General features: G+C 37.2%; 2 protein-coding genes across 4 annotated transcripts in view; both read right to left on the reverse strand.

Annotated features, from left to right (window-relative positions):
* The window catches only part of MCCC2 (methylcrotonoyl-CoA carboxylase 2), a 34,592-nt gene extending 34,498 nt beyond the window's left edge, over nucleotides 1–94 (reverse strand). The window contains exon 1 of the mRNA XM_039733172.1: nucleotides 11–94. Within this exon, the coding sequence (XP_039589106.1) occupies nucleotides 11–94 (84 nt within the window). The remainder of the gene's footprint in view (nucleotides 1–10) is intronic.
* Nucleotides 95–698: 604 nt separating this feature from the next.
* The window catches only part of BDP1 (B double prime 1, subunit of RNA polymerase III transcription initiation factor IIIB), a 51,254-nt gene continuing 32,717 nt past the window's right edge, over nucleotides 699–19,235 (reverse strand). For 2 of the 3 annotated variants that reach the window (XM_039733204.1, XM_039733203.1), the window contains exons 29-42: nucleotides 17,158–17,271; nucleotides 16,856–16,892; nucleotides 16,349–16,432; nucleotides 15,476–15,704; nucleotides 14,377–14,534; nucleotides 13,607–13,748; nucleotides 12,847–13,033; nucleotides 11,716–11,776; nucleotides 9,989–10,178; nucleotides 8,392–8,605; nucleotides 7,423–7,465; nucleotides 6,263–6,557; nucleotides 4,767–5,001; nucleotides 699–4,415 (exon numbers count right to left, since the gene is read on the reverse strand). In XM_039733204.1, the coding sequence (XP_039589138.1) occupies nucleotides 4,287–4,415; nucleotides 4,767–5,001; nucleotides 6,263–6,557; nucleotides 7,423–7,465; nucleotides 8,392–8,605; nucleotides 9,989–10,178; nucleotides 11,716–11,776; nucleotides 12,847–13,033; nucleotides 13,607–13,748; nucleotides 14,377–14,534; nucleotides 15,476–15,704; nucleotides 16,349–16,432; nucleotides 16,856–16,892; nucleotides 17,158–17,271 (2,118 nt within the window). In that variant the 3' untranslated portion in view covers nucleotides 699–4,286. The remainder of the gene's footprint in view (nucleotides 4,416–4,766; nucleotides 5,002–6,262; nucleotides 6,558–7,422; nucleotides 7,466–8,391; nucleotides 8,606–9,988; nucleotides 10,179–11,715; nucleotides 11,777–12,846; nucleotides 13,034–13,606; nucleotides 13,749–14,376; nucleotides 14,535–15,475; nucleotides 15,705–16,348; nucleotides 16,433–16,855; nucleotides 16,893–17,157; nucleotides 17,272–19,235) is intronic. The other variant, XR_005630303.1, reaches the window with a different exon arrangement.

Consider the following 19,235-nt stretch of genomic DNA (forward strand, 5'->3'; position numbering starts at 1 on the left):
CGGCCGCCACCGCCTCGCCGCGGTACCCGCGGGCAAGCAGCGGGCGCAGCAGCCCCAGGCAGCGGCCCAGGAGGCGCGGGGCGCCCAGCAGCATGGCGGGGCTGGGCAGGGCCGAGCCGAGCAAGCCGAGCCGAAGCAGCCGAGGCGAGGCAGCCGTCCCAGGCCGCCGCCACTCCCCCCGGCGCAGCCAATGGGCACAGCGGGGCCGGGCCCGGGCCCCCGGACAAGCTAATGCTGTAGAACGCCCTTTGGAAGAATTGTGTTGGGACGCCCACACGTGAAAACTGTGTTTTCACGCACAGCCTAGGAAAGCCCTTGCCCTTCTTAGAAACTTGTCATACAGTAACAGGGACAGATCTTTTTAAAATCCAAACCATCTTTGGCCGAGTTTCTCCCTTCCATGAAAACTTTGCTATTCTTCAGTATTCCAGTTTTAGTTTAAGTCAAGGCTATTATCTTTAGAGAAAGGTAACACTGGGGAGTCTGATACCAAGTAAATTAGGCTCTATTCTAAAACAAAACCAGGGAACAACGAGAACACCCCTGCTAAACCACGCTCAGCCTGTTACCAGCAGGTCTGTGTGCACCCTGTGGTACAGCCCAAACTTCAGCTTTTCCTTTAGTTCACACTTATTAGCTTCGTGGACTTCCAAGTATTTTAAAACTGCATCTGATACTTAAAGAAACAGAAACACATGTAAAAGAAAATAATTTATTCACATAATTTACATACAGAACAGTACTACTTCCTTTGACACAGAAAGCTTATATGTGATGATACAGGGTGTCAGACAACTCTACGCAAAGCAGTTTTATGCCACATCTTTGTAAAAATGCTACTCATATGTATTGAGATTTCAACTATATTTTCTTACATCCTTCATCATTATAAAACTTCCATACACAAAACAGAACACAAAATTCTCTTATTTCTTTCAAATTAAATTTGTTCTTTAAAAAAAATTCCTCTAACAAAGTGCATGTTATTTGCTGCAAGGAAAAACAAAGCATAGCCCCAATTAACAATGCAGATAAGGCACCATAAATATTAGTAATGATGTAGTTGATTTTTTTCCCCCTTGTAACATGAATGCAAGCTAAAATGTATGCAACCAAATGTAGAATGATTATCCCCTCAGAACTCACTCAGAAGGTACTCACAGCAATTGTTTCATAGCCACTCCCCAAGAATCTATTTTTAGGCTCTATGAGTGCAATTGATATAAACATGCCAGACATATCAGGAAGCAAACACTTGCATACTTAATATCTACAAGATATACAATACATAGAGTTACATGTATACATTAATCTCTTTCATAATGTTTACAGTAAAACAATAGATAAACATTTCAAGTTAAACGGATTAGGCAAAGCACAATATCCCATCTGAACAGAAACTGTTGTTGGTATTTTTGAGGTTTTTTTGGGGGGGAGTGAGGTGGGTTGATCAGATACTTTCAAGTAAGTTACTCTACACTGGGACCACTAGTCCCTTTTCCATCGTCTCAAGGAATACTGCTGCTAGTGACATTTCACTGGCAGAGCCAATATACCAATTTGCAGTAACAGTAGCTTTTTTCTGTATTTCTCTTCTCTGACAAAAGTTTAAAGGTTCCTTCAGAAGCCTTGCCAATAACTTCTGAAAAGAAAAACATTCTCAAATGTTTTGTCAAACTTCATCAACTATATAAAAATTAACTACATATTTATATTATTTACCTGCCATCAAAATGTTTGTCCAACTTCATCAACTATTTCAAAATTAACTACATATTTATATTATTTTCCTGCCAGTAAAGGATTACCTAGACCAAACGTGATGATAGGTTTCTTGAGAGCATTATCAATACTATTTAAACATCAGTTTCACCTTCATAATAAATTGCTTTGCAAAAGTACCTGTAAGTATTAAGTAATGGAAAAAATTTTAAGACTACTCAAGCTCCTGCAAGCAGGAGTTTCAGACTAAATATTGACTCTTTCAGCGACCACCTGACTTTGAGTGCATAAACCTAATTACCTCACCCCGATATATTTCTTGATGAGGTAAATAAAAACTTAAACTAAAATCTAAAGCTGAACCAGGATTTTATGGCAAGTTACAGTACAAGCAGACATGCACATAAGAAAACCCTTTTAATTCAAGTGCTTCAAAGCAGCAAATCCTCAAAAGTGACATTTTATAATCATGGTTTAAATCCAATCTCTTTGTGCTACTGTGCACAAGGGAAAACGAGGAAGTCAGTAAATATACAAACAACAACACGTGAAAAGAAGGAAAAGAAATTGTATCTATAGCTTTGTTTTTCAATTGAGAAGAAAATTAGCATTTATACTAGGAAACATCAATCTCCTCGTCCAAGTGATAAAAAAGGTTGTAAACATTAACCTTGTGTTATCTATCATCTTCTAGTAAATTGTGTTTTTAAATTTTCAACAAATTTTTAAGGAACCAATGCTACTGGGTTTTTCAGGTTACGATCTTTTAAATTATGTGGTTAAAAAACTCTTACAAAAATATGTAATTTGGAAATTTAAATTTTAAATAAAAACACCTGCAGTGCTTGATATATATACGTATGTATTTACTACACCACTTCCAGTATTTGCATTCTGATCTTCAGATATTACATTATACCCAAAAAGTTCATTCCTCCTTCTAACGTAACATACTTCACAAAAAGAAGTAAAGAACTTGAATAGTCAGTACCGAGAAGCTTTAGCATTAAAATGGAAAAGGATACTTTTTGAAAGATTAAACATTATTTCATTGTACTTTTCTGTAGGATAGTCATGCACTCACTATCAGTGTCTAAACAAGGGAAACCATAAGCCGGCAGTCAGCAAATAGTCTGGTCCTATGACATCATTGTAGTGGTTTAGACTATGTCAGCATTTTGAAAGTTCCTGGGTGGCTTCAGAAAGAATCCATTTCATCTTCACAGCATTAATTAACAACATGTCCTAGGGTGACTATGATGTTCACATCCCCAACTGTCTGTTCTGTTTATGCTGGACATTAAGTTCTGCACCAGGGGAAGAGAAGAAGTGCAGAGATTGTTATCAGAAGATGCACTTGCTCCTCCGCATTCTCTCTCACAGACTGCGTTCTCTGCAGAACAGACAGACGGCAGGAGACAGCTCTCCTTTGCTTTTAGTTAGTTTTTAGCTAGCTGAGGCAGAGAAGTTCCCTGGACTGTGGCTTTTCTTTTTTTGGGAACTGGTCAGCCTTGCTCTGGACTGAAAACCCAGAAAAACACAAGCACCTCACACCTGTGGCCCACTGGAACCCAGGATGCGGCATTTTCCAGCACAGGAGGAACTGGTAACAGAGCAAGTGAGCTGAGCTACGCCCCAAGGAAAGGACTTTCTGAATGTGCCATCTATTCAGAACAGCAAGAGGTTTTATTGTTTAGTATTGTTAATTTTTTACGCCTGTGAATACTTTGTTAAATAAACAGGTTTTTTCCACTTTTCTCCAAGGAAATCTTTGCAAACCAGCTGGGGGAGGGGCCACTTGAATTTGCTTTCTAGAGGGACCCCTTTGAAAGCTTCCTTCCAAATGTGCCCTAAACCAGGACAAATACTTTTTTTTGTTGCCCAACATGTGGCTCAAGAAAATTAAAAAAACCTGTACTGATTGCATTCTGGTTCTACTTACTCCGTATTGAGATAAAGCAGTCAGTAGCCATGTTGCTTGAATTCATAATGTCTCTCTGGGTGGAGGCCTTTACCTGTCTCTGGTCCCTAGGTTGTTTTGAGGTTTTAATACCCTTCTGGTCCCTAGGCTTATTTTCTTATTTGGAGACAGATCCAGTATCGTCCTAACATGTAGCTTTTTACAGTAGAGGGGCAGGGATTTGGGTTGTTATTGTGCTGGGCTCTGTGACAATGGTTTATAGGGAGTTTAGATAGGTACTGGAGCTTGTTAAAGGTATGTTTGGTTCATGGCTTCTTTGTCCGACCCTGCATCCCAGTTCCAATAGCATGTTTCAGGAGTTTATTAGTAATTGCACCCAGGTTGTTAAAGGAGGAGCGGGAGATGAGGCTTTTCAGCCTTTCCTTTCCATCTTCTCCTTTGAATCCGTTACATCGCTTTTGGAGAACGTTCAGTTTCCCCTGAATGTTAAAGAGATCACTTTCCTAGTATTTTATCTGGTACTGTTATTACTGGCTGACATTAAGTGTGGCATAATGAATATCAGAACAAATTGCAACTTTTAAAATACTCTTTTCTTGTTGCAGTATATTCTGTGATCCTAGGTTTTTATAAAACCCATTTGCTATTCTGAATCATCCACTTCCATAAAGATGTCACTGAAAAAGTACTCAGAGATTTTGGTTGGCTCTCCTTCCTTCTCTTGATCTTTAGCACAGAGAGTTGGCTTCTCAGATGAGTTGTTACTTGGAACCTGATAAAACAAGAAAAAGTTTCTCTTAACAGTGCTCTTCATCAGTGTGTATGTGTAAATATATTTACACATATATGCATGTGAGCTATTTGTAAGGGTATTTTATTTATGTAGGAAGTTTTGACCAAAGAAAAAAAAAATCAGAGTTTACTGAAAATGAGAAATAAATAGATATTCATGCACAGAAAAATCAACTTAGTTCCCTTACAAGTTGCACAAGTCAAATTTGTCAACTGGAACAGATACTAGACTCAAAACATGAATGCTACACACCCATCTACTCACTCCTGAAACTAATTCTCTGTTCTTCACACCTCAGAAAAGCACAGTTGTTCAAAAGTAAACTCATACCATAACTGCAGCATCAGCAGCCACATGTTCATGTTCCACAGATGATGAAGTAGAGGGAAAGGAACAAGATTCCCTCTCACCCTCAGTGGAGGGAGTGGGTTTCTTTAGACTTCGTTTTGCAGTCACAATTCGTGGCTTCTGGATCTTCCCTCTATTCCCTTTGGCGTCTTCTGCAGAGTCAGAATTACTTTTTTTGCAAATTAAAGATAAAAATCCCAATGGTTTTCGTCCACCCCTGTTCAAAACAAATATAGTCAGGATGTCATAGGATTGCTCCATAAGAGGAAGATATAAATAGCATTGCAGGAGTCCAATTCTATACACCGGAAACAAACACATACCTACACGACATATGAAAATTCTAAGGAAAAAAACCCAAAAAGTCATTCTGAGAAAGGCTTTGGTATTACTGAATATTCTGCTATAAAAGTTTTTTTTGAACAGTCACAGAGAGTCTTGACAATTTTTAAGCCTGAGAACAGGAACCTATTATTTGCTGCTAATCCACAGCCCCTAACAAGCTACTAGACTTTCAGAGAGTGGTTCCAAGAAGGATGGAGGCACACTTCTGAAGAACAAACTGAAAGTTCTGAGCATCCTTCATGTAATCAATGGACAACCTAATCCCCAAGGATGGGGCTACAGCAGACTACCTGCTGCAGGGTTTTAGCCTATTTATAGCAGCAAACCCAGACTAGTGAGCTTATGGATCTCACAGCACTGAAGGAGATACACAAAGCATTAAGTTTTCATGTTGTTAAGAGTTTACAAATTAGAAAGTAAACTTTAAGGCAAGAATTCTGATGTTAACGCATTACTATCCAATTGCTGTGGATGTGCCAAATATAAATACACAATATTGGTACTTACACAAGCATAATGAAAAAATAAATGACAGATTAGAAGAGGGCAGTGGAGCATTACAATAAAAATAATTAAACACAGGAGCAACAGAGAACATGAATTCAAAACATTTAAACAAACTGTACAGAAAGGTATATTTAAAAAATCAAGCCAACACATAGGTAAGAGGAATATCCTCTGAGCTGCCAAGATTGAAACTCCTTTAGGGAAATTACTTATGTCAGTCATAAAAATTCAATGTGCTCAGTACTATACCAGTAACAAATCTTACTGGCAGGACAAACAAGTAGATGGGTAAATATCTCACAACGTGAGACTTACCTATGGAAAACAGCACATTATCCTAAGTTCCTATCATAGCAATGGATGCCTGCCTGACAAAAGGAATCTATCATGTCTAAACAGACACACAATATGTCAATAGTGCCCTTCAATTATCTACTCATTTAATGAGTAAAATATTGCAAATTTCAAAGCAGACAGTTTGATGGTTTCTGATTTGCAGGAGAGAATAGATACTGTAACTCTTAGCCATCAGGTCACAAACAATGGTACTGAAAAGATGTCAACACAGAAACATGATCTTTTTTTACAGAACAAGCTGACAAAACATTATTGCAATTACTGCATACCTGAATAATGGAGTTTTTGAAGATGATGCTGAGCTTCTAGTATGTTCCAACTGCACAGATTCATTCACATTCTCCTGCTTTCCTTGTCCACTTACTTCTGCTCTTCTGTTAGAGGTTAATCTAGACATAACCTCCTCTTCCTTTTCAGATGCTGCATTCTCAAGTGGTGCTTTCCCTAAGCTCTCCAAAGTCTCAAGCTGGCTTCTCTCAGCCAGTTGTGAGATAGACTCAGACACCAATACAGAAGTAAGTACTTTTCCCTTTGCTGAAGACTCTGTTTTTTGAAAAGGACTCCCTGTAAAAGGAGTTGAGAGTCAAAGACTTCAGTCGTAATACAAAGGCCCAAAAAATGTATGATATTAAAATGGTTTGAACCATTACAGCAGAAGGGCTGGATTTTTGTTTAGTTTTTTTATCCATTTATATTTGTAAGCCACAACTACGAATTAAAAGTTCATGGTCTACTTTTAAAGCCTGTAAGATCATAGAGATTTTATGGGAAAAAGCTGGTAGAAGTGTGGTTTTAAATTTTACAGCACACGTGCCCCCCTCTCCCATCCTTTATAACACATGACAGAACTTAGTTTAGTCACCTAGCTGTTTAACCTTCTACAACTTCCCTTAGAAGTCTTTTTCAGAGCAAAAATTATAGTTCTCCAATCCCTTCACCAGCAGCTCAGATCAATGAAGATTGCATTATCAGCAGTTCTGCTTTTTCTCTGTTTATTCAGAGGCAGATTAGGCTCCTGAACAATTCCCTACTTTTTCAGTAAAAAGTCAAAGTAAAATAAAAATAAATATTTTGGCATTGTGTGGTTAAAATGCCAGTTAATACTTTTGCTTATTTGTGCTTTTTAACAGGTGGAAATATTTGCTTAAGAGAAGATAACATGTTTAGTCCAAAAAACCTCTCAAATTTCACAAATAAACTAGCTACAGCAATGCTTTTAAAACCATTATTAAATAACCAACATTTATGTAATTCGGCACACCTAGTTTATAGCAGAAAGCATGGAATAGTGGTATTAGTGTAGTACAAGGAAAACTTTCTACTTTGTATTAGATGGCCTCAGACAGAACTATTCAGCATGACAACCAGTATTAAGTTGTGATGTGTTTACATTCATTATACTTCGGTTTACAAGTTTAAGTGTACATACCAGAAGTTACCTCTGGCACATCTGTGGATTTAATTGAATAATCCTGTATTCAAAAAAGGAAAAAAAATATTTTTTTTATTGCTCTCAATACAGAAGAGACAATGATGTTGATAAACTCATATCACACATGCACAGTTCTAAGAGCAGGACTGATACAGAAGACAGTGCAGCATCATTCATCACTTAACCCATTTCCTAAGCAGGCTTTTCAAGGTGTTCTTCTGACAAATTACTCAAGACAAGGATATTGAGATAAGAGATCAAAGAAGGAAGAAGACTCTTATCCATCCCTTCCTAGTAAAGCTCTCTGAATCATCTGGGGAATTACCACCCTTTCCTACACCAAGTAACACTACACAATCTTAGCCCACTTATAAAAATCAATGGTAGTTACTGCCATAAGCTTGGTCATATTGCAAAAAAGCACAGGATGCTGGAAAGATGGTGGCTTGTTTTCAGTGGCAGCTTGCTCTTTTAAACTAGTACCTGCTATGTTAAGAATCAACAGGAACATATCTATCTAAGAGCTTCTCCATGTAACAGACACAATGCAGATTCAAAACAACACTCAGTGAATGTGGACATCCTGCTAGCCGTCCAACATAGACATCCTGCTATCCACCCCACGCCAGAGTTTCCCCTCCTGCAATGCCATTGTCATAAGGGTGATGCAGAATGAACCAAGTAAGACATATTACCAATCTGTCTACTAGGAAGTGTAATTAAAGAACACCTGAGAGCCTACAGGTTCTCAAAAAACCCTAATAATAAATAAACAAGCACCCAAAACCTGTTGTAGATTTAAAAACTAAAAGCAATCTATAGTGTTGATTTTCCTTTGAAATTGTATAGGCATATATAGTAGATACTTAAGCAAGTGACACCATTAAAAAGAAACATAATTAAAATGCTCTATTATGTGCTATGCATCTACCCCATGGATGAAAATTCATCAAATTATGATCTCACCTTGTAAGTGGTTTCCAGGTTATTTTCCACTGCAACGGTAGATGGAGTTTTCTTGGAAGGAGGAAAATCATTCTCTTCAAGCTCAGCAGCCAACCGTTTCTGAGCTGTCTGCAACTTTGGAACAGGGTCTACTGCACTCTCTAGTTGTTCGGTTTCGATACTGCTGTTTAAAGGTCCAGCAACCTTACCAGCTGCAGTTGTCAAGGATCCAATACTGTTTTTATATATAAAGTCATTATTGTGACAGTACAAGAAGCCAACTTGTACAATGTTTCTGTGTGGAAATTACACACAAACCTCTGGTGATACTCTCTCTTGCTTAATGTCAATATTAACTACAAATGTATTATTTACTACCAAGAAACAATTTGTTGTGCTATCTGGAGTTAGTTTTTCTAGTCATATTGAATTTAGTTTAGCTGTTATACTTGAACTCCACTTGGTCTTTTCATACAATGCAAAAATATGGCAACTTATTAACTGCCCTAGAAAAATGCTATAATACAGTATTACTTATCTGCACAGTTGAACCCCCACATGCTGTATGATCTCAAAAGGCATACAGACATATATAAGACATACAGAGAAGCAGCAGAAACTAGGAAAATATGGTCAAGCAGTACAGGGACAGCAAGACAGAACATGTACTCTAACTCAGCCTGTCATGACTTGTTTATCATAAGTACTTCCACAGGAGTCAGAATTATTACACTGTGTAGCCAACATTCATTCAAAGACCTATCCTTTCAAAAAAGGAATTATATTAGTATCTGATATCATAGGACAAGATTCTTCACAATTATGTGGAATTGCATCACATTCTAGTTATGACCTGAGGAATTTCATTACTATAGTAATAGCACTTGCGGGTTTTTTACTCCTTTGCAACAATTCCATTTTTCATAATGTCTTTCTTTTGGTTTTTGTTTTTTTTTTCTCTCAAATGGACTAAGAGATTTAGTTCAACTGTAATGTTGACATAAAAATTTTATTACACTGCATGCAGAGGTACTCTTTGTAAAAGAAATTCAAACCCTTATGGATTGCAGTAGACAAACCAGCTATTATTCTTTGGAGTAATTAATTAGTTTGTGTTTTCATCTTGTCTGCCTTTTGAACAGCAAATTCAAGACAACAAGAATTTACATCTACTGTTTATCATGTGTTCCAGAAAACCATCTACATGAAAAATCTGGACAAGCAATTAATAAACAGCTACTCTACGAAAGTGTTAAAGAACTGTAAAATGCAAACATGCTTAGATTTTTTCATTTCAATTGCTCTGCATTGTAAGTATCCATAATGCAAAGTAAAGCTCCAGCTGGACAAATAACTTCTACTAAAACAAGAAGACCTACTCTAAAGTGTAAATCAGAATTAAGATGACACCAAAATCCCAGCTAACCAAACCACTAAATTTAAAACACGTATAGAATCTTCCTCAAATTGAATTAGAGCCCTTTTTACTTTCTTAATTCTCTAACCATCCGTCCTCTTGCATTTCTTCTTTTAAGAATTTCTAATCTGTACTACACAGTCAGAGAATAATCAAGGTATACAAAAGCTGTTTCACTTTGATAAAAAATAAAGCATTTACCTGTCCACTTCAGTCACAGTTGTTTCACTTGCATTTATTGGGCTGATAAGTATTGGGGCTGGTAGTACTGGTTCTGAAGTTTGTTCCACCATAGCAGATGCATCAAACTCTTTTGAGCCAGCTGGGATTTCCACCAATGTTAAAATGAATGTCTGCTCTTCCTCTGGACATCTATGACCATCATGCACTACTATAATTTTTTCAGGGAAATAAATAACAAAAAACCTATTAATCAAACATGAAATTATGCTGTTCTCTTTATGTCCTCCCTACACAGAGCACTGAAATTTTAGGCATTCATTTATCCACGGAAAAAGGCACTGGGCATATTCTTGAGACAATAAGCTTCCTGACTTCCCAGATGAGATACACATCATCATCTCCTGGTGCTAATTCACTGCAGAGGAATCCTGATTACCATTTAGAATGAGGAACATTAAAAATGCCTGGTAATGATGAAGATTTTAAAAGGGTGTTCTAGCATTAAAGAGCAATTTGCAGTTTAATTAAACTTAAGTCATAGTGGTCAAGTGGCCCTCTGTCTTTAATTGCAACTCTCAGGTATTAAGAGTTACTTCTTTAAATGGCAGATGTGTGCTATTTTGAAGGTAAGCACAGGATTTTTCCCCTCACTGCAGACTGGCAGAACAGGATCTGAGAAGCACATTCTTGAATTTAATAGATGAAAAATAGAGATAATTTAATCAACAGACATTAACAGACAACTACCAGCTGCCATCCGTTAGAATTTAAGGAACAAACATTTGTAAAGTTTTCAAAAGATGGAAAACAACAATGGTACTCCATTATTTAAGTCAGCTCTCAAAGAGGTAAAGCTGTTATTCCAACCTCAGCTTGCTTGGATTAAATATGGTTTAAGATGCTTCACCCCAAGATTCTCGCAATAACAGAGTATAGCAACAAACATCTAAAAAGAAGTATTAGACTGATCTTTTGCAGAAGCTCATGAGTTACAGCATTGGACTACAGTTTCCACGTAAAGTAAGTATTCTGGGCTTCTGTCACTGTGACTATCCCATATGTTAGACAAGTAGTGGTTCCAAACCAACCATTTCAATATGTTCTAGGGAAGAGCAGACATCACCTTCATAACTTTCATCATACTTGATCAGTTAGGCATTAATCCGTTGACTCGGTACAGCTAAAGAGGAAGTTTGATTGTTTTACACTGTCCCTCTTCTTCTTTCTGTCTGCTCCTCACTTGCACAGTACAGCCCTCCTACTCACAGAACTCTGACAACAACATTCACTTGATAACTTCATGAGCAACTATAGCTCACTAAGCCAGTGGAAAACTACAGAGTTTCTCAGCTTCTATCATGTTCAGTTGTTGCTGCATGAGTCAGAAGTGCATAAGGGACTCTAAAAACTATATAACATACCTACCACAGGGAAAGCAGCAGGAGCTCTCAACAGGGCAAAGAGAACAAGTTTCCCTTCCACTGATACTTTAATTTAATGAAGGGTTATTCAAATAGTTCCCAAGTCTCATTTCCATTAACAAAATGTAAAGACAAGAGGCTAGGGAGGGGAATGTCATTATACTGTGGATCATTATTTGTGTTAATGGAATAGATTGATTAATCATGTCAATGAAAATTTTAATTTTTTTTAAAATGACAATTTTAGGGTTTAATTCATCTTTTAGTAAGCGCAAGATAAACAAAGGTGGGGTTTTGTTAACTTTGAATATTAGCACATTATACCTGAAGTTTCTTCTGTGCTGCTTATGCAATGTCGTTGATCATCCTGAGTACAAGCTTCATTCTAGAAACAACACAGTTGAAATAAAACAACTTAATAAATCTGGGAAATTACTGTAGGAAACAGGAAGAAACAAAGCTGTCAAATGTCAGATGCTGAAGATACAAAAAATCAAATCACATCATCATTATTTCTTTTGTCAGTTTTCACTTCCAGCTGTTCTAGGCTGGAGAGTATTAGTCTAACAAGGACAAGAAACACTAGGGCAATATAAAAGTTATATGAAGCTTATTGTCTGTATTGATAGTTTGTCAAAATAATTTTATACCTCCTACAGCACAATTCTGTCAGAGATGACTCACACAACAAATTGTTCAGTAGCACTAAGAAAGCAGATTCCTACAACCCTTAACAAACCACTGCATGTCAAATAAAAACATGAAGCTCTACAGCTCATCTATCCCTTCCCTTCTAGATTTCATCCATTTGCTAAAACCAGGAATTTATTGAACCAGCTGATTGAACCAGCTCTACTGCAAGCTGCCTTTTATCATTCTCTCTCTACCAGGACTGTAGGAGCAACATAATTCTTGCATGTTGTCCTAATATGAAATCAGCCTTGACACAGCAACCTGCTGCACTCAGGAAACAAGTGATCAGCTTTCTATGATCAGCTGTTCCAATCTAACTATGTGCTCACTGACCTCAGACAACACTAGAAACCGTGGGGAACTGCGAATGAACCTTTCTCTCATGACAAAAATAAGGTAACTCTTATTTACACTAGAACATGGACACACAAACCACTGCAAAGAAATGGATGTGAAAGACATATTGTTTACCTGTAACAACATACATGATGATGATATGATATAGATATATGTAAAAATATGCAAAATTTGTGTATGTCATATAACAACACTTATGACTGAAACATTCTAAACAGAGTTTGCAAAGATTAAGTTTGTCTGAAAGATTGTTTGGACATGTCCCTGTGAAACAGCAAGTTTCATTTACCAGCTGAAGTATCAGGTGTTTAGAACTGGTGAGTATATGAGAACTGAAAACCTCTTTATTTACAGAATTTCAGTATGTAGGCACTTCTGGACTGTAATTAAGTTCTTCTTCTTTACCTGAGTAAAGTTGACTGTACATATATGGTGCTCAAGAGGACAAGGACTCTGCTCAGAAAGTTCATCCACAGAACTTGGATCTGGGCAATCTTCTAGTCCAAGGTGTGATTTTTCAGGTTTTGGTGATGCAGTTAGATGTCTTAAATCTCTTGAATTTCCACAAACATCGCTTATCTGCTTTTCTATTCTGCAAGGTATAGATCTAGTTAATTTGACATCAGATGAAGATACCCTGTGCAAATGCTAAATTCTGTGTTACAATGTATTTAACATGAATAATATGTAATTACAGGGAAACAAAGCACCTGTTTTAAAGACTACATCATTGTACTAAACAGAACACATAATCTTTGAACAAACATACATAAAGAATTTCACAGAAAGGCCTCTGTAACTTCACTAATGGAGACATTCCTACTGAAAGTACGACCAAGGAGGAAGCCTTATAAGCTCATTAACATTTCTAAATTAATCAACTCATTAACATTTCCTGCAGTTTCATGAAAGACAGTTAAGCAGCACAAGGTAATTACTAAGTTCCGAAATAGCAAACAAAAGTTAATGTTCTATCTCCAAAAACTGTAGCACAATATGTAAGGGAGAAAAACCTGAAACTTAAAACTGTACACTATCTGTATAAACACATACACAGTGTCTGTGAGCACACTTTTTCCATTAGTCACATACTACACCTGAATTTCAGCTGCATATTTTAAGAGACAGTAGGAATAAAGTCAGTATTAATGATGAGTCTTCTTACCTCTCAGTTTTATCTACTTGCTTGCTAAGTTCCGTACTTCCAGATGCAAAGTCACGAAGGGCTGAAGAGTCACGTGCAGCTGGTCTGATTGGTTCTGGTTCCACCTTCTTCATTTCTGCATTACCCCTCAAGGTTCTAGGATCTAAGTTTTATAAGAATAAAATATTGTCTTTTCAGTCTGTGGGTGTATATATATATTTGTATATATATTTTTTTATATATAATCTTGTATAAGTTTTGTAGTATGTTTATATAGACACATATACATGAATGTGCACATGCATACTTGTGTCTTATATAAATAAGGCACATACACATATCTCATCTTGCCTTTCCTATTTTGCCAGTGGTATGAAGACAATTAAGAGTTTGAAGACTACCTTTTTTGCAACTGCTTTAAGAATGGAAAGCCAGTTCTTTCTAACTCCTCTTCTACTTTTAATGGGGAAGGAAAAGACAGTAATAATAGAAAAAAGTACACTGTATTTGACTGTATTTCTGTAATTGGCAGTCCAGTAATTTAAGTGCCTTCCAGGTATTTTAATACCTGCAGAAAAAAACCTGCTATTCAAATTTCATTTAATTTCATACTGAAAGGTATTCTCATGTATACAACAGTATCACAAATGGGTACCCTTTGTTACAATGGCAATGTATCGTCTGTGAACATGAATGGAAAGTGAAGACTTTCAGCTTTGTTTCACTTTATGAACAGATGTGAATCTATCAAATAACCATTTTCACAGCCCTGTGATAACAAACAGGCTTACCAGTTTGAATTTGCTCTAGTTTTTCCACAAGTACATTTGCATTAAGTATCTCCTGCATTATGTTTTCATTGGACCGCAATATTGCAGAGGTTGGCTCAGGCTCCAGGTGTCTACCTCCTGTCAATCTCATACTATTCACCACAGGCAAAGAGCTACCACTACAAGTAAAAGGAAAGATGTCATCAATAGAGTCCCTGACTTTTGACAGTTAGTGAAGAGAAGATATAAGAGATATGGGGTAGATCAGACAATGAAGACAGAAAACTACCCAGTAGGACAAAAAAAAAAAAATCATGTGTGAATTGAAACAGACAGGTATGCTGCAAACTAGTATGTTTCAAATTTAAAGGAATTGAAAAAAAAAAAAAAGAAAAATTGAAATGTTTAAATAACAGGAGAAGATCAGAAATCTGATACATATGACATGGTACTAAGTTCTTTTAATAATATAATTAAACTGGATGCAAAATAAATTATCTTGATTAATATTTTCCAAAGAGCATAATCTCATACTTTGTTCAAGCAGTCAACAAGTTAAATAATCTTTCAAATAATACATGATCACCAGCAGATGCTTCTCTGGGAAAGTGTCCCACTAAGCTGTCTCAAAATTCACAAATGCAAAAATTATTAATGACCATTCATTAAAACCATAATGATAGAAGATCAACTGGTTTTTTGCCATCCCTTTGCTCTAAATCTTTGCTCTACATCCCCACAACAGCAGTGACACTTAAGCAATTTGCCCTGGTCTGATTAGCTGTAGAGAACTTTGCAAGAAAGAGCTTGATAATTAAGAATGATCCAGTACAACATTAGTTTGCATATTTTTTTCTCCCCTTCTTCCCTGGGTAAACCTAATTTCATGAGAGAAAAAACAGTTGTAGGTACCCAAAATTACATACAAACACTTCATGAAAGTGAAGTGAGAAACAAATGAGAGAATTTTTTGCAGATTACATATTAAATTACATAAACTGAAAAACCTTTAGTTAATAAAGACTGCTTGCAAATCAATAAAAATGCCAGATAGAACCTAGCAAAAGTAAGCAGTGCCAGAAGATCTCTCCCACTAAAGTAAATGAAGTAGTAATGTAACCTGGTACCAGTAGCATCCATCTCTGAATATTCTTCTACACCTCTTGTGCCAGTGATTTGATGCTCTACATTGATGTTGTTTCCATCCTCAGAAGGCAGCAATTCCTTGATAGAAGTGTCTGAAGCAAGCAAGTACTGACTAGAAGTTCTATTTTCTTTGGAGTAGGTGTGAATTACAAGGCTATGAGCCATGTCCAAGTCATCTTGAGCAGGTAGCATATGTGTCTGTTCTGGTTATAACAATAAACAGAATGGAAAATTTCATTTAAAACACTCAGGTTTGGCATGTATATAATGCTATATAACTTTGAGCCTCATTTAACAAAGTTTGTATTCTCCAAAGACACTGATAAAAATCCCAGACAAACACAGCCCTAGGAGAACACTTTTTGTATTAAGAATACAAAAAACTAACATTCAGCAAATAGAAGTAGATAATAAATGTTACACAAAATCTGTAACAACCCCAGGTAATTTCAGGTTGTAGCTAGTTAGGATGAAAAGGCTATGCTTCACATTAAAAGTATGAAAAGATCACTGAAAGTTACAATCATTTAAGCTTGATCCCTTTCTTTTGTCCAGTTTATGTGCCCAGATCAACTTAAACACATGCTTCCTAAAACAGGTCACAGAAACAACTTTCTAGCAGTGATAGAGCTGGCAGTATTCAGTAGGGTGCCTGCCTCTTTCCAGCCAACCTGCATAGGCTGGACTCACTATGTGCTACAATGCAACAGGACTAAAAGCATAAAAGACTCTTGACCTCCTGCTATGCAGCAGCATGTGGAAGAGCTTTGCAGCCACTGCTCCATCCCTCCTTAGGTGGACCCAGAAAGCACGAGAGCAAGGCTTTGTCCCATAAATCAGATCATACCTTCAGTGCTTGTTTTTAACTGGAAATTTGGATCACCCATTGCAAGTAAAGTCATAGCAGCTTCAGTGCTTCCATCGTTAATTCCTGTGAAGTTGTTCACACAAATTAGAAGTCACAAGCACACTAACCAGAAATACACTTATCCATTTTCAAAATTTGACACTACTACAACTACAGTGAAGTACGTATTTTTTTAGTTGACCTTATTTATGAATTAAAATGCTTGTAGACAAGCAGGCATTCTCATCCACCAAATTCAAACTACTGTTGAAACACTGAGCAGCAACATGACTGCCTTTAAGGGTGTACTGGATATAGGCGGCAAGGTCTCGGCAGCAGGGGCCTGCCCTGGACACAACCAGTTCCAGCTGACCCACTGCAGGACACAGCTGAGCCTGTCAGCCAAGATGGTGGCACCTTTGGAAACATATTTTAAGAAAGGGGGAAAATGTGTATATTGGTAGCAAGTTAACAGGAAATACATGAGCAAGATTGTTTCATATCTACCTTTGTCCACATCTGGGTTTTCATGTATGATTGTTTCCTTAAATACAAAGAAAAACAATATCAAAGTTCTATATAAAATGACCCTGTAATTTTTATTTAATGCTTACATATAAATTCTGTGCCCACAAGTTACCCTGGTTTTAAGCCTAAAAGTATTTACTAACACAGTTTTCCCATAGGTGTGCCTCACATCTAATAAGGTACCAATATAATAAGCTATACAGTTACATTCAGACACAGCAACAAGAGACTGCTGAAATAGCCTTGGTATGATCAATGAAACAAACAAAAGACATTCTTACAGCTGTTGAGGTGCTTTCTTCTTCCCACTGTACTACTGGTTGGATAGAAGCACAAGTAAGACTTTCAGCATCAGTAGCCACCTGCACATCCGGGATATTCACAGATATTTCCAGCTGTAAAAGTAATTACAAGTATTTCAGTTCATCAGATGCAAAAGAAAATCTCTCAAATGCAAATTTTTATAAACTTCACATATTTAACAGATGTTCAACATCTAGAGAAATCCTTTGCAAAAATCATACCTTCTTATTTGAGAAGGAAGCAGTGGTATGAACAGAAGGCAGAACAGGTACTACCACCTGTAGCTAAGTGGAAGCATCAGACAACCTATGGTCCTGTTTCTAGTCACGCACTTCTCCACTGAACTAAGTTATGCAGCTGAGATCTTTCATACTGTTTACCTCAAGTGGGTTTTCTTAGTTTTACTCTTTTTCTGCCTTTCAAGTCTTTGGGATGGAAAAACAGTACAGACTTATTTCCAAAGCAAGATAGGGAATCAATATGCTGACACATAGAAGCATACCCACTCACTATTTCACCTGTTTTTTTTCTTCCTCAGCAATGTGTTTTCACTGAGAACTTCAGATATTTGACATTTTCAGAAATGAGGACTTGAAATTTTACAAGAAGTTCATGATATTTCCAGGGAAGTTCTTACAGAAAACACTGCTGAATCTGGGTTGCTCTCAAAGGCTTGCACCTTACAGTCTTTCGACTGACCTATTTAAATTTTACAACTAGGTCCTTGGGTATCTAACCACATTCCTCACTAATACTTGTGTCTCCTAAGCGTTAAACTAGGCAACTTGACTGTAATCCCCACACATTATATATATTCCACATCTCTGAAATCAAGGATTCAGCGACAGTTTCCATACAGTAACTTTGCTGCCAATTATCATTCTAGAAATCCCTTTGTGTTTTGACTGAGCTTTAAATTATTCTGCTGTTTCACCTGGAGAAAGAAACAGCGTGATTCATTCAGGTGACAATAAAAAGCAGGATTTCAATGGACAAAGAGAGGAAGAGGACTAGCAGTAGTGGCATGCAAAAAAGCACTAGAAAGCAAAAAGCACTGAAGTGAATGGAAAGTAGTGATCACAGGGAAAATAATAGAAAAATGTCTTCTACTGAATAGTGTAAGACCTAAGCATGATACAAATGATATGAAATAAAGGATGAAGATTGTACTGGCCATGACTGGGATGAAGTTAATTTTCTTCATACCAGCCCACAAAATGCTGTCTTCTGGATTTTTAATTACAACACAGCTGGTAACACACCAGTGTTTTTGCTACTCTTGCACAACAACAAAGCTTTTTTCCTATTCTTTTACCCAGCAAGAGGTCAGGAAAGTACACAGCGACCCAAGCGGATCAACAGGGAATTCTGTATCATATCATGACACACTGAGCAATAAAAGCCCAGGGCAAGGAGGGAGAAGAGGAAGCCATATGTGATTAGGGCATTTGTCTTCCCAAGTTACTCTTACACAGACTGAGGCCCTGATTTCCAGGAAGTGAAAAGCAGCAAACAAATTCCTTCTTTTGCTTTTCATTTACATGCAGCTTTTCCTTCGTGTCTACTTCACGTATATAGTGTGTAACTGTCTCTATACCAACAGAGAAATCTTCTTGCCCTCCTAATTTCTCCTTGTCTCACAGGAAAAGGGAGTAAGCAAGCAGATGTGTGTGTCTGGCTGCAGGTCAGGTTTCAACTGCTGACAGTTAAAAGTTTCTTGGCAAGGGGGACATGACATACAGAAACATTTTCCTCATACCCTAACATTCAAATATGAAATTGAAGTGCTCCATTTGATCCATCTTGGGACTCAAAACACATGGACGAGCATCAAGTCTGGGCCTATATTCAATCCCAATAAACAAATTGGTGAGTTCCCGTCAGACCTATATACAGCTTGCAAACATAACCGCATAACCGGATTTTAGGCTTATGCAGTATTAAGTTCAAAACCAAGTGTATGTGCCAGTAACATCCCTGCTACTCTCAACACCATTCTTAACTTGAACTCTGATAAAACCCAAATACCCAGAGACACAATTAGAATAAAATCTTT

The sequence above is a fragment of the Passer montanus genome, unplaced genomic scaffold, assembly GCF_014805655.1.
Source record: "Passer montanus isolate IOZ18808 unplaced genomic scaffold, ASM1480565v1 scaffold84, whole genome shotgun sequence".
NCBI lineage: Eukaryota > Metazoa > Chordata > Aves > Passeriformes > Passeridae > Passer > Passer montanus.